Below are 21,933 nucleotides of genomic sequence, written 5' to 3' on the forward strand. Positions count from 1 at the left end.
CCTCAAGGCCCCTTGGTTGGTCCTTAGGGGGTCATACCTTGACGTTTAACCCCTAAACCCTTCATTCTAAGTACGAGAAGCAAATTTTATGACTCTAACCTTTACGACAAGATCTAGTTAAGCCTACTAGTTTTCGAGGTGTTACAGTATACGCGGTGGTTCTCAATTCATTACGGAGATCCTCATAAAGTTTTTCTCAAAAAAAAAATTGGGTGCTCCGAAGCGCCAAATCCATGGGCTAATACACAAGAAAAATTGGGAAATTCGGGTAATTCCTAAAAAAAGAGCTTGTAAATGCAGAAAAATATGTTTAAAATGGTATGAGTATATACGGTAGTCCCATCAACATGGGCCGTTCTTGTGGGATGTTCTTCATCCATGGATACAAAATCAGGGTTAAGAGATGAGTGTTTCTAGAGATCTCATATATCACTCTCCTCTAAGTCATAGTGCCTCCATAATTCACCTTATTTCTTCTTTTCCATAACTGCCAGCATATCATACCAGGAATAGGTAAATGATCTGACCCCGTTCTAGGTAAATGATCCACCTCCACAGTCGAGAACCATTCCAAAAGATGTGAGTTTGCCAATATTCGATCCAACCTTTTAAAAATGCAATCAGGCTACCTTTAAAAGGGATTTCTTCATATGCACAAGAATTAACAAAAAATGCAAAATCTTCCATCTCCTGCTGAGTTACAGGTAAACCCCCTATTTTCTCATCTTCATGAAGAACAACATTAAAATGTCTTTCCATTGAAATTTGTGCCAGCTGTATGCATGTTCAGTTTTCTTTTATATCTCCGCAGGTGTCTCATATGTTGAAATGGCTCCATAAGAGCTATAATAAAATACTTATGATGTCTATTTAACATTTGCAATCTATTAAAAGCTTGTTGTGTGTTAATAGATATATGATATTCCAAACGAAGAAAATACTTTGTTTTTTGGTCCCTCTTTTTGGCACAACTCTTGTAGGTTGCTGATTTTCTAAGCTTGTCTGCCTTTTGCCCTTTTTTTAACAGATTTATATATATTTGAATGTTGTTGCCTTTTGCATATAACAGGATATACAACCTGTTATACAAGCATTGTTAGGCTAATATTTATTAGTTGATATAACATATTTTGATTTCAAGCTCATCTCATTGTCTCATTTTATTTAGAAGTTGAACGAAATTTATGTTTGGTTCAGTTATGAAAGTATTCTACATTTCTTATCATAATTTCACTGATATATCAATTTATCTACTTGAATATAGAAGAAAATAAATACAAATACATTTCCTTTGTTTACTTTGCATGTGAACTCTCTTTGTCTCTCATATGAGTCCCCTCTGCATTTCGTTGGGTTGAAATCCAACATTCTTTGTTCGAGTTAACCTTGTCAAGAATTTGAAGTTAATATACAGGTGGAAGGAGCTGATATACGACCTATATACACTGTTATACAGTGTTATATACAATTGAAAAGAGGACCAAACCAGCAAATGTTTTTCAAAAGAAGCTGAAAAAGGAAATAAAATTAGCTAAATAATTCTGCGCAGCAACAGTTTAGGCCCAAAAGGCCCAAACTCTCTCTCTCTCTCTATTGGATTGTATTTTAGTTATTTTTGATTTGATGAATTCTAACTTTGAATAGTTAGATTAACTTAATTAAATGAAAAACTACAGGTGAAGTTTTACAATGAAATAAACTAATATTTCAAAGAGGGTTACACGAAGTATAAAGAGAAGAAAGGTTCACAAATTTCCTTCAATTAGCAATGGAAAAAAGAGGAAACACTAAAAGAGATATAATACTCTTGTCTATTTTTTGAATACTTGTAATTATTTTCAATAGGCATTTTGTATTATAATATAAATACTAGGTAAACAATTGAATAGGTCCGGCGCCTCAAAGTCCCGAGGGGTGGGGGAGGGGCTGAGGGCCTCCGGGCGCCTCGAGGTCCTTCGGGGGAAGGGGGAAAGTGCCTCGAGGGACGACGCCTCGAGGACCCAGGGTTGAGGGTATAGGGGGACGGTGCCTCGAGGGCCCGGGAGGGAGGGGGAGACGGTGGGGGCCTCGGGACAAGGCGCCTCGAGGTTCGGGGGTGTGGGAGGGAAGGTCCTCAGGGCACTGTGCCTCGAGGTCCCGGAGTCGGAGGGTTGGGGACTCGGGGTACGGCACCTCGAGGTCCCAGGGGTTGGGGTATTAGGGCACAGCACATCGAGGTACCCGGGGCGGGGGGATTGGTGCCTTTGGGAACGGCCCCTCAAGGTCCCGGGGCCTTGAGTCCCCAGGGTCCTCGGGGAAGTCCTCGGGGACTCGAGGTCCTAGGGGTATCAAGGGCCTTGAAGGCCTCAGGGGCTAGAGGGCTCGATGGGGCTCTAGGGCTTCGGGGACCAGGGGAATCGAGGGGACCAGGGGCCTCGAGGGCCCAGGGTACCAGGGGCCTCTAGGTCCCCGGCGACCAGGGGCCTCGAGGAACGGTGCCTCGAGGTCCCGGGGGGCAGGGGGTAGAAATCTCGGGGCCCCGGGGTTAGGGGCCTCGTGAGTAGGGGTAGGGGCCTCGGGGACCCAAGGGTAGGGGTTTGCTGGTCCTCGAGGTCTCGGGAACGGGGTAGGAGGCACGCCCCCCTGAGGGGGTAGGGGGTTCGAGGAACGACGCTTCGAGGTCCCGGAGAGATGGGTAGGGGCCTCGATGTCCCGAGGTGGTGTAGGGCGGTGTAGGGGCACGACGCCTCTAGGTACCGAGGGGGGTTGGGCGAAGCCTCGAGGTCCCGGGGTATTAGGGCGGCGTAGGGGAACGTAGCCTCGAGGTCCCGGGGGGTTAAGGAGGCGTAGGGGAACGATCCCTTGAGGTCTCGAAGGGAGTATGGAGGTGTAGGGGTACGGCGCCTCGAGGGCCCGAGGGGGGGTGGGGCGACGTTGGGGCACGAAGCCTCGAGGTCCAGATGGGGGGGAGTAGGGCGGAGCCTCGAGGTCCTAGTAGTTTAGGGCGGCGTAGGGGCACAAAGCCTCGAGGTCCCGAGGGGTAAGGCTGCGTAGGGGCACGGAGCCTCGAGGTCCCAGGGGGTTAGGGCGGCGTAGGGGCACGAAGCCTCAAGGTCACGGGGGCTATAATTACATGTTACTGCCAAAACATAATACGAAACTTCGGATGTTAATCAAATTACTAACATTCACAAACTTGCAAAAGCTACCGCTCAATTACAAACTAAAACTAATACTAAAATAAAATAGTTCAACGGAGGATTAGGGCGGCGTAAGGGCACAGAGCCTCGAGGTCCCGGGGGCTATAATTACATGTTACCGCCAAAACATAAGACAAAACTTCAGATGTTAATCAAATTACTAACATTCACAAACTTGCAAAAGCTACCGCTCAATTACGAACTAAAACTAATACTAAAATAAAATAGTTCAACGAGACAATCTTGAACAGTTGCTTGATCCACCAATATCAGCAAAATTCTCACCAAGTTTCTAACCAAGACTGAATCACAAAATCTGAAAAAGAAAAAAAAGACAACCACCAGTTTAATAGACTATTACCGTAGCATTTATACATTTAATGACAAAATGCTTTTGAAATCTAGATTGAATTCACTTTAATGATGAAATAGGCTCCATAAATGCATAACATCCATCTTCAAATGAACACGGTAAGATGCAGGCACAATCACTAAATTAACAATTCCATTTTTATTAGCAACTAATCCATTTATAGTATCATCATGTCTCTTAATTGACTCAAGACACTTCTAATTAGTAAATATGTATCAAGTGTTGAGCAAGTCTGCTTAACAATATGCAATATTTGGCCTCATATCCTTAATTATTTTCTTGACAGAAGGCTTATGCATTGAAAACCAAGTAAATAACTTAGAGCAACTTGTAGCTAGAATGGTTTACCAAATGTCCATATCCAAGAGCAAAAAAGAAAGAGTTTCAACTCCATATTAATCATCCATAATGCTATTCGCCAAATCTATAGAGAATTTATGTTAATCAACCAAAAAAATGTTAATGACTATTTACAATAACAATTAAAACTATTATAAGTATAATATCCTTACCTTGTTCTAGCTGTTCGAGGACATCTATATCTTCCTCAACACTTATATGTCGTGATTCACTTCTAATCCAATCTTGAAGGCACACTAGAGTTTGCACCAATTTAGGAGTTAATTAACTCCTAAATGAATCCAGATATGTCCACCAGTACTAAATGCACACTCGGATGCCACACTTGAAATAGGAATAGCTAACACATCCCAAGCCATCTCAGCAAGAACGAGAAATCTAGGTGAGTTTATTTTCCACCAAGACAAGATGTTGAAGTTCTTGCTTTCAACTTCATTTCCTTCAGTAAGATACTTTTGCAATTCTGAAGATAGAAGGGTGTTGACTACCTTTATCATTTTAGAAAGGGACTTTACATATTCACCAAACAACAAATCCATGTAGTCTCTAACTCCTTTCTCTAAAATTGGACCTTCTTTCCCAAACATCATTTGAAGTGCAAAGCCAACTGAAACGAACTTGTGACAAGGATCCAAAACGCAAGAAATAAAAATCATCTTCTTTGGAGTAGCCCAATACTTATCAATTTTTTCTCTCATATTCGAAGCAATTTTACCCAAAAGATCATCATTATCATCTTCACTCAATATCAATTGTTTCAAATAACAAGAAACCTCACAAATTTTAAGAAAATGTGAGTTTGTTGTGACGTAGTGTGATCCAGATACTTCTTCGATAAGATCATAAAAAATTTGAAGAAAATTAGCAATTTTTCTTACATTGTCCCAGTCATCACTCAAAAGGGCACCAACAATGCTTCCATTTTCATCATTTCCATATTCATCCTCAACAAACTTAAGGTAATGTAACAAGCCAATATCACGAGCAACATAACTAGAAAACGCATTTTCAAACTGAATAGCCCTATTTAACATCAAGTATGTGCAGTTCCATCTCCTAGAAACATCCAAACATAAAGATGTTTTTACAATTAATATCAACCATCTTCACGACATTCTTGGAACCTCTTACACCTCGCAGGAGACAGTCTTATGTATTTAACTCCTTTTCAAACCCGTTCAATAGACACAACAGATACCTTCAAACCATCTTGAACAACAAGATTTAGAATATGTGTCATACACCTCACATGGAGGAGTTCTCCATTCATGAAATTGATCCCCCGTTTAGTGAATATATTAGACAACTCTTTCACAGTCACGTCATTCGAACTAGAATTATCGACTGTGATGGTAAATATTTTATCAAATCCCTAATAACGCAAACACTTAATAATCTCATTAGTCATATCTTCACCTTTATGGCTAGAAATTGGACATAAGTTGATTATCCTCTTATGCATAATTCATTCATTATCGATCCAATGTACAGTGATACACATATAATTAATCTGTTGCAAAGAGGTCCAAGTATCAATTGTCAGACATACTCTTTGTCGTGCTTCTTTGAAAAATCTCTTCAATTTTTGCTTCTCTTCATCAAAAAGTTTAAAACAATAATGTGTCACAGGGCTACTAACATACGATAAATCAGGAATGGGCGAGGGCTTCGAGCCTCTGGGTGCTCTGAGGCGCCTGATCCATGGGCTACTAACACACGATAAATCAGGGAATTAGGGTAATTCCTAATAAGGTCTTTGTAAATGCGGAAATAATGGTTAAAAAATGGTGTGACTATACGTGGTAGTTCCCTCATTACGGAGGTCCTGATAAACATTTTTCAAAGAAAAATTGGGTGCTCCGAGGTACCAGATACATGGGTAACACACGAAATATCAGGGAATTTGGATAATTTCTAAAAACAGGCTTGTAAATGCAGAAATATGCGCTAAAATATTGGTGTGAGTATACACAGTGGCTCCCCAACTCATTACGAAGGTCCTCAAAAAAATAATTCAAAAAAAATCATGGGTGCTCCGAGGTGACAGATCGTGGGCTAATACACGAAAAATCGGAAAATATGGTAGTTCCTAAAAAAAGGCTTGAAATGCGGAAATAGGCGTTAAAAAAATGGTGTGAGTATACGTGGTGGTTTCTCAACTCATTATGGTGGTCCGCATAAAGTTTTTTTCAAAAAGATATTTTGGTTGCTCAGAGGCGCCTAATCCATGGGCTTATACACACAAAAAATTGGAAAATTTGGGTAATTTCATAAAACAACTTGTAAATGCGGAAATAGGCATTAAAAATGGTCTAAGTATACGCGGCGGTTCCCCAACTCATTACAGAGGTCCTCATAAAGTTTTTTTTAAAAAAATTGGTTGCTCCTAGGGGCTAGATCCATGAGATAATATTAACACACAAAAAATTGGGAAATTTGGGTAATTCCTAAAATGAGCTTGTAAATGCGAAAATAGACGTTAAAAAATTGTGTAAGTATACACGGTGGTTCCCCAACTCATTATAGAAGTCCTCTTAAAGTTTTTTTCAAAAAAAAAGCTTGTTGCTCCGAGGGACCAAATTCATGGGCTAATACAAACGAAAAATTGAAGAATTTGAGTAATTCTTAAAAAAGGCTTGTAAAATGTGGAAATAGGCGTTAAAATGATGTGAATATATTACGTAGTTCCTCTTAAGTTTGTTTAAAAAAACTTGGGTGCTCCGAGGCGTCAGATCCATAGGCTAATACAAACGAAAAATTGGGGAATTTAGGTAAATCCTAAAAAAGAGCTTGTAAATGCGGAAATAGGCGTTAAAATGGTGTGAGTATATAGGGTGGTTCCCCAACTCATTATAATGATCCTCATTAATTATTTTCAAAAATTATTTGTGGGTGCTCCGAGGCGCTAGATCCATTGTCTAATACACACACAAAATTGGGGAATTTGAGTAATTTCTAAAAGGGGCTTCTAAATGCGGGAATAGACGTTATAAAATGGTCTAAGAATACGCGGCGATTCCCCAACTCATTACGAAGGTCCTCATAAAGTTTTTTTCTAAAGAAAGGTTTGTTGCTCCAAGGGGCCATATTCATGGGCTAATACAAACGAAAAATCAAGAAACTTGGGTAATTCTTAAAAAAGGCTTATAAAATGCAGAAATAGGCGTTAAAAAGTGTGTGAGTATATTACAAAGTTCCTCTTAAAGGTTTTTTTTTAAAACTTAGGTGCTCTGGAGCGTCAGATCCATAGGCTAATACACAAGAAAAATTGAGGAATTTGGGTAATTCCTAAAAAGGGCTTGTAAATATGGAAATAGGCGTTAAATATGGTGTGAGTATACGCAGTGGTTCCCTAAATCATTACTGAGTTCTCATAAAGTTTTTTCAAAATTTTTTTTTTTGATGCTACGAGGCGCCAGATCCATGGGCTAATACACACGAAAAATAAGGTAATTTGGGTAATTTCCAAAAAATGGCATGTAAATGCGGAAATAGACGTTAAAAAATTGGTGTGAATATACGCAAAAGTTTCCCAACTCATTACCGAGGTCCTCACAATTTTTTTCAAAAAAAGTTATGGGTTCTCCGAGACGCCATATCCATATACACAAAAAATTGATAAATTTGGGTATTTCCTAAAAAAGGCTTGTAAATGCAAAAATAGGCGTTAAAAAATGGTGTGAGTATACGGGGTGGTTCCCCAACTCATTACGGAGTTCCTCATAAAGTATTTTCAAAAACATATTTTTGGGTGCTCTGAGGCGCAAGATCCATGGGCTAATATACACGAAAAATTGGGGAATTTAGGTAGTTCCTTTAAAACAGCTTGTAAATGAGAAAATAGGTGTTAAAAATGGTGTGAGTATGTGTGATGTTCCCCAACTCATTAGAGAGGTCCTCATAAAGTTTTTTCAAAAAATGTTTTTGAGTACTCTGAGGTGCCAAATCCATGGGCTAATTAACACACGAAAAATTTGGGAATTTGGATAATTCCTAAAAAAGAGATTGTAAATGTAGAAATAGGCGTTAAAAGATTGTGTGAGTATATGTGGTGGTTCCCCAACTCATTACGGAGGTCCTCATAAAGATTTTTCAAAAAAATATTTTTGGGTGCTCCAAGGCGTAAGATCTATGGAATAATACAAACGAAAAATCGGGGAATTTAGGTAATTCCTAAAAAATAGTTTGTAAATGAGAAAATAGGTGTTAAAAAAATTGTGTGAGTATACGCAGTAGTTCCCCAACTCATTAGGGAGGTCCTCATAAAGATTTTTTCAAAAAATGTTTTTGGGTGCTCCGAGACGCCAGATCCATGGGTTAAATACACACGAAAAATTGGGAAATTTGGATAATTCGTAAAAAAAAATGGCATGTAAATGCGGAAATAAGCGTTAAACAAATGGTGTGAGTATATGCGGTGGTTTCCCAACTCATTACGAAGGTCCTCATAAAGTTTTTTCAAAAAACAAATTTGGGTGCTCCGAGGAGCCAGATCCATGGGGTAATACACAACAAAAATCAGGGAATTTTGATAATTCCTAAAAAAGGCCTTGTATATGCGGAAATAGGCTTTAAAAAAATGATGTGAGTATACGCGGTGGTTACGCAACTTATTACAGATGTCCTCATAAGTTTTTTCAAAAAAACATTTTGGGTGCTTTGAGGCGTCAGATCCATGGGCTAATACACACGAAAAATCAGGTAATTTGGGTAATTCCTAAAATAGTGCTTGTAATGCGGATATATGCGTTGATAAAATGGTGTCAATATAAACGATGGTTCTCCAACTCATTACAGATGTTCTCATAAAGTTTTTTCAAAAAGAAACTTTAGGTGCTCCGAGGCGCTAGATCCATGGGCTAATACACAACAAAAATCATGGGAATTTGGATAATTCCTAAAAAGGCTTGTAAATGCGGAAATAAGCATTAAAAATAATGTGAGTATACGTAGTTGTAAATGCGGAAATAGGCATTAAAATGATGTGAGTATACGCGGTGGTTCCCCAACTCATTATAGATTTCCTCATAAATATTTTTTAAAAAAAAATTGGGTGCTCTGAAGCGCCAGATTCATGGGCTATACACAAGAAAAATCAGGAAATTTGAGTAATTCCTAAAAAAAGGGCTTGTAAATGCGAAAATAGGCATTAAATATGATGTTAGTATACGCGGTGGTTCCCAACTTATTACTGAGGTCCTCATAAAGTTATTTCAAATAATATTTTTAGGTGCTTCGAGGCGTTATATCCATGGACTAGTACACACGAAAAATTGGGAAACTTGGGTAATTTCTAAAAAGGGATTGTAAATGCCAAAACAGACGTTAAAAAAAAATATTTTGTGTGCTTCAGGACGCCAGATCTGTGGGCATTTAATACACATGAAAAATCAGGAAATTTGGGTAATTCCTAAAAAAGGGTTTGAAAGTGCGGAAATTTACATTAAAAAATGATGTGAGTATTTGTGGTGGTTCCCGAACTCATTACGGAGGTCTTCATAGAGTTTTTTCAAAAAACAATTTGGGTGCTCTGAGGCGCCAGATCCATGGGCTAATACACATGAAAAATTAAGGAATTCGGATAATTCCTAATAAAATGGCTTGTAAATGCAGAAATAGCTGTTAAAAATGATGTGAGTATACGTGGTTGTCACGCCCCAAGGCTACCCCCTTGACGTAAAAACGGGACCTAGGATCACGAGTGACCCCAAGCTAACTCTGAAGCTGGCATATCATAAGCATACTGAAAAAAGAGATACTATGCGGAAGCTAAAACAAGAGATAACTGAAAGATGGGAAATAGCCAATACTGATCTAAATATATATAAAACTACTAAGAGTTCAATGATATTGAACATTCACTCAAATCTAAAGTTGAATCTAATACTATGTCTGAAAAAGCCTCTACTGACTAGAGTTGTTGGGATATGCCCCTAGCTAACTCTAGAGAAACTTAAAACACTAAAATAAAAGACTGGATATGAAAAACATGTCTATTATCCTCGGAAAATGAGGACTCACCACTGAAGCTGCTAAATACGGATCGAGAACCGATCTATGTGTAATCTGGATGTTGAACACCTAAACCTGCATCATGAAAGGATGTAGCACAAAGTATGCGTCAGTACTTGGAATGTACTGAACATGCATGATATAGATAATAGTTGAACAAGATATGTAAACTGAATGAAGCACAACTGAACAATGACATAATCTGAACAAAAACATAGATACTGAAATATAACTGAAAGTTGAGCTAAATGCAAATGACCAAGTACTAATTATGAACATAACATGTTGGGACTGAATATTGAAGTATAAACACAAAACTTGGTCAAATGCACTTGAATCTGACTGTGGGAGCTACTATTAACCAACATAAAACCACGTGAGCTAAACGTGGAGTCCGATGTATACGCCCCATCGAGAGGACCAAATATACCTTGCCAGGGGTATAAAGGCATGACTGACGTGATCACTAAATCGGATGCCCAATAGAGGGGACTTATTAACCTACGGGGGCAGGTAGTTCTAGGACTATGAGAGTATGATGAACCCTAGTCCAACTCGGTGCTAAGCCTACTCGAAACTGGAAATGTGTATTCCACAACATAACTGAAATATTGAATTAGCTCAATATTCTGACATGCTAATTGAGAATGCAACATTTATGTACTGACAATGAAACATTCGAAATATGAGGCATGTGTATCTGTTTAACTGACCTAGCAAGTGTAATTCATGAACTAAGAAAATCTACACAACTAGGGTTCTGAGTTTCATGCAAAGGACTAAGCAACGATTCCATTAAAACATGATAATTCGATTAAGAATACTCTAACAACATATCTAAGGTTTTAGGAATCCTAGGTCTAAGCAAGATACAAAAAATCAAGATCTGACTGAATTCTAGGGACCTAATGGATGAAAGAAATCCACTAGTGAAAGCCCACATACCTAATGACGAAATCTACGGAGAAATCCTTCGATTTCGGGGATGGAACTGAAGAAAATCTCTTGCTTGTTCTTGAGGGGTTAGTCGACTCTTTCTCCTCTCTTTGCCCTAAGTTTTGATGAATTTTGGTGAATAATCATTTAGGGTAGGTTCTGACTAAATTACTAGGCTTAAACTGAGTAAAATGACATAGTTTAGGTGTAAAACGACGTAGTTTAAATGCCCAATAGTAAGGGAAAGGACCAAAACAACCCCAACTTAAAATGTGACGGAGGCCGACCAGGACACTACAAACGGTCTGTCGTTGGGACCACGACCCATCAAGTGAGTCGTGGTTCTTGGCCACGGTCTACTGGTTCTGAGAGGTTCCTTCTACGGTACCGTGTGAAGGACCACAGACCGTGAAGGCCACCCTAGTTCTTCACTTGGGGATAGGGCCTACTGGTTCAGCTTTACGAGTCTCACCACGACCTGTGTTAAGGGCCATAGACCGTGAAGGCCACCGTGGTTCTTGACTTAGGCTAGGGGTCTGCTGGCTCAAGACAACGGACCCATCCACGGTCTATCATCCAGACCACGGCCCGTGGTGGGCTGCGTGGTCAGACACTTGAGCCTTGGTGGCTCTATCTTACCTCCACGAGCCTTCCCACAGCTAGTGTGGGGATCCACAGCCCGTGAAGGGTCCCGTGGTCCACCATTTCTGGGATGGTGTGAACCACGATGAGGATGACGGACCGTGGTCCTGATCACGGCCCGTGAACCCCTCTGTGGTTCACCTGTTTTCTATTTTTCTGTCTGAGCTAAGTTCTAAGGTGTTACAACGGTGGTTCCCCAACTCATTACAGAGGTCCTCATAAAGTTTTTTCAAAGCAAAAATTTGGGCGCTCCGAGGCTCCAGATACATAGGCTAATGCACACAAAAAATTGAGGAATTTATTAATTCCTAAAAAAAGGCTTGTAAATGTAGAAATATGCGTTAAAAAATTGTGTGAGTATACACGGTAGTTCCCCAACTCATTACGGAGGTCCTCATAAAGTTTTTCAAAGAAAATATTTGAGTGCTCCGAGGCCCTAGATCCATGGAATAATACACACAAAAAATTAGAAAATTTGAGTAATTCCTAGAAAAAAAGGATTGTAAATGCGGTAATAGTCGTTAAAATAATTGTGTGAGTATAAACGGTGGTTCCCAACTCATTACGGATGTCCTCATAGAGTTTTTTCAAAAAACAAATTGGGTGCTCCGAGGCGCCAGATCCATGGGCTAATACACACGAAAAATTGGGGAATTTAGGTAATTCCTAAAAAGGGCTTGTAAATGCTGAAATAGACGTTAAAAAAATGGTGTGCGTATACGCGGTGGTTCCCCAACTCTTTACGGAGATTCTCATAACGTCTTTTCAAAAAAAAAGTGCTCTGAGACGCCATATCCATGGGATAATACACACGAAAAATTGATGAATTTGAGTAATTTCTAATAAAAGGGCTTGTAAATGCGGAAATAGGCGTTATAAAATTGTGTGAGTATACGCAGTGGTTCCCCAACTCTTTACGGAGGTTCTCATAATTTTTTTTTAAAAAAAATTGGGTGCTCTGAAGCGCTAGATCCATGGGCTAATACACAAGAAAAATTGGAAAATTTGGGTAATTCTTAAAATAGGGCATGTAAATGCGGAAATATGCATTAAAAATGGAGTGAGTATATGTCACGACCCAGGAGTACCCCCTATATGTGACAAGGCATACTCAACCCCGAAAGGTCTCATACAAGCCCCTTAGCATATCATAACATAGGATAAAAGAAATGAAATGGAATTTAAAACTTTATTCATACAATCGAAGTCTTTTATAAAAGCAAGCAGAAGGGAGAATAGTCGAATCCAAGCTTTGTGGAAAATGAAATAAGTAGAAATGAAACTCAAAGAGGAACTCCCATCCTCGAATCATGAGGACTCATTACAAGCAAGGAGAATAGTTGAATCCAAGCTTGAACCAAATGAAGATCACCTCAAAGTTCGGACCCTACACTTTGTGGAAAATGTAGAAAAATATGGGTTAGTACAAAAATGCACTAATTATGATAGCCATGCATAGAATCATGAAAACATGTTAAAAGGGACATTTTAGTTGAAAAGCATGCACTTTACCAAGTTTGAGAATCATCATGAACTTTAGTGTAAAAGCATAGGTCATAAGCATATTCAACATATAGATCATCATAGCATAATAGAATCATCTCATAAGTAACCCTAAGTCATACTTGTGCAATGCATGGATAAGATCCCATAATCCCATCCATACTAAGTACCACTTTTAGGCCACCATAACCATACTTACCATTCTTTGATATCATCATTAGTTAATACTCATAGACAAGGAAGCATTCACCTTTAACAAGTCATATCAAGGAAAGCAACTTATAGCAACAATGCAAGTTAAGAATATATCATTACAAATAGCCCTCATATCAGCATACTTAGTAGCATCATCATAAGTATATTCATTTCATAAATCATTATAACATAAAAGGAACACACCATAACTACTTTCAAAGTCTACTTATGCAATGCATGAATGAGATCCCATACTCCCACCCACACTAAGTAGAGCTTCTTGAGAAGCCATAGTTCACAATCATTCATTGTGGGGGTAAGCCTTAACCGACATAGACCATGTGAGCTAATCATGGAATCCGGTGTTACCCAGACTGAAAAGGGTGTCCTACTTGCCTAAGGTAAAGCCATTAACTTAGCTTAGATGGATGCACTAGCTAAAGACCTATGAGGGCACATAGTTATGGGATAAGGAGATTGCTACTAGATACCCCGTCTTGACTCACATATGAGTTTTCATCTCGATCAATATCCACTCGGTGCTTAGCATTATTCCCCATGGAGTACATATCATTTCACTGCTTGAGTCCATTATTATGGAAAAATGTATCAACACTCAATCCAACATCATTCATAAGATAGCTCCTAGATTCAATGGATGAGAATAGCCTTTCAATCTAAGAACCATCATATTATGAGAAAACCTTTCACAACATGTCATCATCATTCATGAGTGTATAATTGAGAATAACCTTTCAATCAACACAACATCATTATCATAATCATGAAAACTTCATTCATAAGTGTGTGTGTGATAGAGAGAGTAGCCTTTCAACAACACCCCAATTACATGATAGTCATAATCACTTTACTCTCAAAGTGTTCTTAAAGCATATACATAAATCTCATAATCATGCATAATTCTCATACTTTGCCCTTCAAGGACCATGAATCATAATTCATCAACACATCTAGAATTACTACATTATACATGGATGATAACATAATTAAATTAATCAATTCATTACATTTATAATACTATAGCATTCTACTTGCATCAATCAATACCCACACTTTGAGATCTAAATTGGGAAAATAGGGGAATTCATGGATTCTTGAGGAATTCAACTTAATATCATATAAAATCATCAATATATCCATAAAAAAACATAATTCAATCATTAAAAATGAATTTGAAAGGAATCCATGATATTGAAGTCAAACCCTAGCTTTTGGGATTTCTTACTTTGAAATTGGGGGTTTTGAAGGGGCTCGATGGGTGAAGGCTACCCATGGATGAAGAGCTACCATACCTTATTGAAGAATTCCCACGAATTTGAGGAGAAAATCTTGATTCTTCAACCCTAGCTTTACCTTCTTCTTCTTCTTCCTTGGAACTTTCTAAAGAGAATATTTGGGGAAAGTTGGTTATTGATTTGGGTTTTGGGATTTTATGAGGTGAATGAGTTGGTTAATGACTTAAAAAGACTTATATAGGTGTATTAAAACTATACAAAACAACCTCACTTAATACTAATTAAAATAGGAATTACCTAAACTACCCCCTAACTTAACCGAAAAAGACAGCTTACAGGCCCCATCCACGGCCACCACCCACAGGGAGTAAACTGACCCACGACCCGTACTGGTGGGTCGTGGGTTAGGGTCTACAGCTACTGATTTTGGCCCTTGTCCCACAAGACCAGACCACAGAGTGTGGACCCACCCACTGGGCGTGGGTCCTGCCGTAGGTCAAGGTCTTGGGCTCAATTTTGGGTACAAGGTTAGGGTCCTCCTCAAGGATCCTTGGTTGGTCCTTGGGGGTCGTACCTTGACGTTTAACCCCTAAACCCTTCATTCTAAGTACGAGAAGCAAATTTTACGACTCTAACCCTTACGACAAGCTCTAGTTAAGCCTACTAGTTTCCGGAGTGTTACAGTATACGCAGTGGTTCCCCAATTATTACGGAGGTCCTAATAAAGTTTTTCTCAAATAATAAATTGGGTGCTCCGAAGCGTCAGATCCATGGGCTAATACACAAGAAAAATTGGGGAGTTCGGGTAATTCCTAAAAAAGAGCTTGTAAATGAGGAAAAAGACGTTAAAAATGGTGTGAGTATACGCGGTGGTCCCATGCAAATGCAATCTAAAAAGGTGACATATAAAAAGGAACGAAGGGAGTACTTCTCAACTGGTTTTGTTGTTTCTCATACCTTTTTGAATCTTCCATTTGATCTTTGTATACCAGATACTTCTCTACTCTACGGTGCCGACAAGATTATGGTTACAATTAGTCGTTTTCTTTCTACTGATATTGTAATAGTTGCATTGTGGGTTAGCAAGTTTGTGGCCTTGGGCTGAATCATGTAAGCATTGGAGCAACACTATTTGAAAATGTTAGTAGTGAGCTTATCCCTTTGGAGAATTTTACATCGCTGATAGGGGGGGGAGTCGAGGGTAGGGGTAAAAAAATGAAATTTTGAAGTTAAAAACATTTTTAAAAATAAGCTTTAAATTTTTATTTTTATTTTTAGGTGGGGGGAGGGGGGAAATATTTTTATTTTGGATGAGTGTTTTGGAAAATATTTTCCTTATATTTGAAGAAAATGAGTTGATTTGAAAAATATTTTTCGGAAAATGTTTTCCTTCATACAAAACACACCTAAATCAATGTTCAGTTATTGCTCCTTGCAAACTTTGAAGTGTCTATTGCTCCACCGAAACCGCATGAGAAATGTGCAACATTTTTTCAATCTGCTGATTAGTGTTAGTAAAAGTTCTTATGCTCGTCTATGTGATTATGCGTGTATCCACAAGATAGGTAACAAGTAATTAGAAGTTATTTTCTTGGCGAATATGGCACATATCAATGGCTTGGTTGTTGCTAAGGTTATATGTTCTCCTGTTAAGTATGCAATTGTTGTTACATGTGCTACACAGTTTATGAGTGGTCAAGTTTATGTTTTCATTGTGTTGGACAAGAGCTTCTCTGCCTTTGAGGATTTGAAATCCATCGGTTCAAATCTATGGAAATAAGATACTCATTGTATCGAATGGCTGGACACGAAGAAACCAAATTTTGTTGTTTATGTGAATTTTGGAAGTATTACAGTGCTGAGCAAAGAGCAGTTGATTGAATTTGCACAGGGACTTGCAAATACTAAAATGAATTTCTTGTGGATTGTTCGATCCGATTTAGTCATGGGTGATTCATCAATTTTGCCTTATGAATTTCTTGTAGAGACTAAGGAAAGAGGTTTATTAAGTGGTTGGTGCCCTCAAGAACAAGTTTTAAGTCATGCGTCAATTGGAGGATTTTTAGGTCACTGTGGCTGGAATTCAACTTTCGAAAGCATATCATTTGGTGTGTCAATGTTATGTTGGCCTTTCTTTGCGGATCAACAAACAAATTGTTGGTTTAGTTGTAATCGTTGGGGTGTCGGGATTGAAATTGATAGTGATGTGAAGAGGGAAGTGATTGAGGAGGTTGTGAGAGAGTTGATGATTGGAAAAAAGGGTAAAGAGATGAAGGAAAATATTGAAGTGGAAGAATTTAGCAGAAAAAGCAATCACTTCTCCAACTGGATCATCTTATATGAATTTCAACAAGTTGGTTAGGGAAGTGCTATTGCCAAAAGCTTCTTCATTTCTTCCACTAGATTGACTTGTTCAAATAATGTTCTACTTTTTTCTTATCTGTTTTTTGTCTTCTTAGAAAAAAATATACTTGATATGTGCAAATATATTTTATATATTAACAATGTGTTAAATTTAATATATAAATATATTTTATAACATGTTTCAAATATAAATGTAAACTAGGTTCTAGGTATCTAGTGAGTGGACGACTTTGGGCACTTGCTTTTTTAGTTAGCCTTTAAATAATTAGCTTTTAAATTAAAAGATACTCCTATAATAAATACTCCACCAAACAATACGGCAAAAGTTATGCAAACACTCCTATTGAAAGTTTTAAGATCAAACAATAGGGCAATAAGGTTTTACTTTCTTGGCTTCTTAGTGAAAAACTGAAGTGCTTCTTCAAGAACACACTTGGGAAAGAAATATTTTAATAATAGTGTATTTTGAGGTGATACTTTAAAAGTTTTTATAAAAAAATAAAAAATTAATCGAATCATACCAAACCGAAGAGAAACCGCTATGATTGGAATGATTCTAAAAATCTAACTTTGATTATACATTATAAAATACACAAAAATTAGGATGATATAATTTTTTAAAAATAAACATGTGAACAGTCCCATTAACACCCCTCTGTCACATGTGATATAACATCCATCAAACTACAAAGACTTCTACAAGTACTAGACTAGAAATATTGGACTATGAGTCCTAATATTTTTTATAAGTAAATATTTGTGATTAAAACATAATATTATTTTTTGAAGATCTATTGTCTTCAATATAACTTTTTATTATATCTTTTTACTCCTAGCATGAGTTTTTTGTGTTGCAAAATTTTAAAATGATGATTTTTCTAAAAAAAATATGAATTAATTTTTTTTGGCAGATGGGTATGGGTATGGGGGGTGGGGGATACTTTTTGTTTTTGTTTCCGAAATATTAATTTAATTCCACTTATTGGGGAGAGAAATGAAGGTCAACGTCTATATACATACATTGCTCATGCTATTGGCTACTATTGTTATCTCCTCTTTATCTCAAGATTCTCTTCGTCTACTCAAGTTTTTAACTAAGGTAATTACTTTAATGAAGTCTAAGTCTTCGTTTTCATCACATGACATGATATGCTACAAATAAAGCTTCGGGCCCTCGAGATTCAGAATTTAAATTTTATGAGTTCAACATTTGTGCTGAACCTATTACTCCTATATATTGCAGGGAATTAAGGAAGGATGGCACAATTTCTGCTACATGGTACTTTTCATGTTACTATATTCGAGGTTGATAGGCTTCATACTAATTTTGGCAGAGACTTTTTCAATAAGGTGAAAATTGCTTTCCACTATTCATATTCAGTTCCATATATATATGATTTTATTCACAATGGATCTACTAAAAATTGGAAAAAATTCTAGTAAATGACAAATCGAATGGAAGTATGTGTAGAACTGATCAAAATAGGAATGCCCGTTTGGTTTGATTTAATGTTGCAGATGAATTATGCAACTGACTTCTTAGAATTTAGGTATTTGGGAAATGGAAAAAAAAAAAAAAAAGGAACTGTGTTTTTTATTTTCCACCCGATGTTTGGTACTTGTATTGGGGGTGAGTTCATGTTGGATGCCCTCATTGTTTACTGGAAAAATCGTCATTTTGGTTAACAATACTACAATTCATTGCTTTTGGCCAAATCTCCAAGGGAGTAAACGAATACAAGTGTTAACATTGCTAAAAGAATAGAAAAATACAAGCAGAGCCTTCTCCTATTGAAATTCTAAGAAAAGAAGATAAAAAGGCATTTGGGGTGACTTCTGGGATTTACTGTAAGCATTCTCTTCCTTTGAGAAGACCCTTTTATAGGGCAAAATAATTCGCTTCTGTGTGAAATGGCTACTCGCTTAGCACTGAAAAGGCTACTTTAGTAGCATGGGAGTGAGCTCTGACGTTGGGCTCGAGACTGATTGGGGACAAGTTGGCACTAGATTCGAGAATGATTGTTGATTTATCTAAGGATCATTATGACGGTGTTCCAGTTATAGTGTGGTTCCTCCCCGGGAGGGGGGTACGAAGCAGCATTGGCTGTCCTGAGGTACTTCCATCAATCTCATACACATTATCTAGAATGATGATTGAAGTTTCAATATTTTTTCCAACACTTCTTTAGCATACAATTACAATTGTACAGAGTTTGACATGTTACAAGACAGTAACGAAATTATTCACCAGTAGATTAATGTACTTATTTTCTTGTAGGTGGTGCAAGGCATTGAGGGAGCTATTGGTTTCAACAACGCAGCGTCAAGATTGTATGCAACCATTGATCTTGGAAAAGCCAGAGTTGGCAGAACCAGATTACTGGATGATCACAAAAATCCACGGTGGTATGAATCATTCCACATTTACTGTGCCCATATGGCTGCCAATGTCATAATCACCGTCAAATTTGATAATCCAATTGGAGCAGAAGTCATTGGAAGAGCTTACTTTCCAGTTCAACAACTGCTAGATGGAGAAGAAGTCGATGAATGGCTTGAAATCCTCAATACAGAACGAAAACCCGTGCATGGACACTCTAAAATCCATGTGAAGTTGCAGTATTTTGATGTCACAAGGGAATATAATTGGAATAGAGGTATAAAAGTCACAAGATTTCCTGGAGTTCCTTACACATTCTTTCGTCAAAGACAAGGATGCAGGGTCACCCTTTACCAAGATTGTCATGTTCCTGATAATTTCATCCCCAAAATTCCACTTTCTGATGGCAAGTTTTATAAGCCACAACGATGTTGGGAAGACATTTTTGATGCAATCACTAATGCAAAGCATTTGATTTATATAACTGGATGGTCTATTTATACCGAGATCACTTTGATAAGGGACAGGAGGAGGCCTAAGCCTGGTGGAGACATATCGCTCGGAGAGTTGCTTAAGAGAAAAGCTAATGAAGGTGTGAGAGTTCTAATGTTGGTCTGGGATGACAGGACATCGATTCCTGTGTTACAACAAGATGGGCTAATGGCTACTCATGATGAAGAAACTGCTAATTATTTTCGAGGCACTCAAGTAAATTGTGTGTTGTGTCCTCGAAATCCCGATGATGGACGGAGCATTATTCAAAATATAGAGATTGGGACAATGTTTACTCATCATCAAAAGATTGTTATTGTTGATGGAGAATTGCCTAATGGAGACAGGGAGAGGAGGAGGATTGTGAGTTATATTGGTGGGCTTGATCTTTGTGATGGTAGATTTGATACTCAATTTCACTCCCTTTTCAGGACTTTGAACACAACACATCATGATGATTTTCACCAACCAAATTTCACCGGTACCTCAATTCAAAAAGGCGGACCAAGAGAGCCTTGGCACGATATCCATTGCCGAATAGAAGGGCCAGCTGCTTGGGATGTCCTTTACAATTTTGAACAGAGATGGAGGAAGCAAGGTGTAAGGGACTTGCTTATAGACCTAAGGGATATCGATAATATAATCATACCACCTTCACCTGTTATGTATCCTGATGATCATGACACATGGAATGTTCGAGTTTTTCGATCCATTGATGGGGGAGCAGCTTTTGGCTTCCCCAGTGCTCCCGAAGAGGCAGCCAAGTCTGGTCTTATAAGTGGTAAGGAAAACATCATTGATCGAAGCATACAGGATGCATATATTAATGCCATTCGTCGAGCAAAGCATTTCATTTACATCGAAAATCAGTACTTTTTAGGCAGCTGCTTTTCATGGTACTCCAATGATATCAAGGATGAAGCCATTAATTCTCTGCAGTTGATCCCAAAGGAGCTGTCTTTGAAGATAGTCAGCAAAATTGAAGCAGGGGAAAGGTTTATGGTTTATGTTGTGGTTCCAATGTGGCCAGAAGGCCTTCCTGAAAGTGCATCTGTACAAGCAATACTGGATTGGCAAAGGAGGACCATGCAAATGATGTATACCGATATAATTCAAGCTCTTAAAGTAAAGGGAATTATGGCAAATCCTAAGGAATATTTGAGTTTCTTTTGCCTTGGCAATAGGGAAACAAAGAAGAGAGGAGAATACGAGCCTTTTGAAACACCAGAACCTAATTCCGGCTATCATAAAGCTCAAGAAGCCAGACGTTTCATGATTTATGTACATTCCAAAATGATGATAGGCAAGTTCAATTACAAATATATGTGTGTGATCCATACATTTCCAAAATTAAGTTCTTCATTTATGTTTCTGTTTTATTTGCAGTGGATGATGAATACATTATCATTGGTTCAGCTAACATCAATCAAAGGTCGATGGATGGTGCAAGAGACTCAGAGATAGCAATGGGAGCCTACCAACCATTTCATCTATGTGTGAAGGAGCCAGCTAGGGGTCAGGTTCATGGGTTTCGTATGGCATTGTGGTACGAGCACTTAGGCATGTTAGACAACAGGTTCCTTCAACCAGAGAGCGTAGAATGCATCCGAAAGGTGAACAAAATTGGTGACAAATATTGGGATATGTATTCAAGTGAGAGCCTCATTCATGATTTGCCTGGACACCTTCTTACTTACCCTATTGGTATTACTGAAAATGGAGAGATCACTGAACTACCTGGAGTAGAATGCTTTCCTGACACCAAAGCACCTGTTCTTGGTACCAAATCTAATTATCTTCCTCCCATTCTCACAACCTAAATCTCCAACTTTTAATTTGTTCCATTCATTCTCTAGACCTATATTTATGATTAAGGTGTACATGTTAATAAGGTTTCTTATTAAGGAATGAAAGGTTAATATCACCCTAGCTAGGATATTCACTACTAAATGTTCAGCAGCTATTCTCAATATTTCAATGGAAATGGAGCGGGAGAATCATGTTTCATGACACAAATTTTCCGTGACCAAATGATAAAAATAAGAAAAAATGTTAAACGAGATATGACAACATTAGCGGGTTAAGGTTAATTTTGCCCTTTTACTTCCTGTCCCATTTATCATTCTTCAATTTTCACATGGAATCATATTCACTTCATTCTTATTTTGCTAATATTGAAAGAAAACAAAATTGCCAAAGGAATGACAATCCTCTAGGTAAGTAATACATCTTTCAAAAAGA

At 38.1% G+C, this 21,933-nt stretch overlaps 3 protein-coding genes and 1 pseudogene across 5 annotated transcripts in view; 3 read left to right on the top strand and 1 right to left on the bottom strand.

Annotated features, from left to right (window-relative positions):
• The window catches only part of LOC125838691 (casein kinase 1-like protein 3), a 509,325-nt gene that overhangs the window by 320,477 nt on the left and 166,915 nt on the right, over positions 1–21,933 (bottom strand). The window lies entirely within an intron of this gene.
• LOC125838613 (uncharacterized) lies at positions 672–2,444 on the top strand. The gene is made up of 2 exons (XM_049517667.1): positions 672–704; positions 2,019–2,444. Exons 1-2 carry the CDS (start codon positions 672–674, stop codon positions 2,442–2,444), a joined length of 459 nt encoding a protein of 152 aa, XP_049373624.1.
• On the top strand, positions 16,057–16,864 carry LOC125838614 (7-deoxyloganetin glucosyltransferase-like; annotated as a pseudogene).
• Positions 18,036–21,933, top strand: part of LOC125838676 (phospholipase D alpha 1-like) — a 43,219-nt gene continuing 39,321 nt past the window's right edge. Inside the window, exons 1-3 of one of the 3 annotated variants that reach the window (XM_049517715.1) lie at positions 18,036–18,170; positions 19,099–20,995; positions 21,079–21,462. In XM_049517715.1, coding sequence (XP_049373672.1) covers positions 18,078–18,170; positions 19,099–20,995; positions 21,079–21,462 — 2,374 coding nt within the window. In that variant the 5' untranslated portion in view covers positions 18,036–18,077. Of the gene's footprint in view, positions 18,171–19,098; positions 20,996–21,078; positions 21,832–21,933 lie in introns of those variants that run through there. The other 2 variants (XM_049517717.1, XM_049517716.1) reach the window with 2 other exon arrangements.

Source organism: Solanum verrucosum, unplaced genomic scaffold (assembly GCF_900185275.1).
Source record: "Solanum verrucosum unplaced genomic scaffold, falcon-dt-bn FXZP01000182.1, whole genome shotgun sequence".
Lineage (NCBI taxonomy): Eukaryota > Viridiplantae > Streptophyta > Magnoliopsida > Solanales > Solanaceae > Solanum > Solanum verrucosum.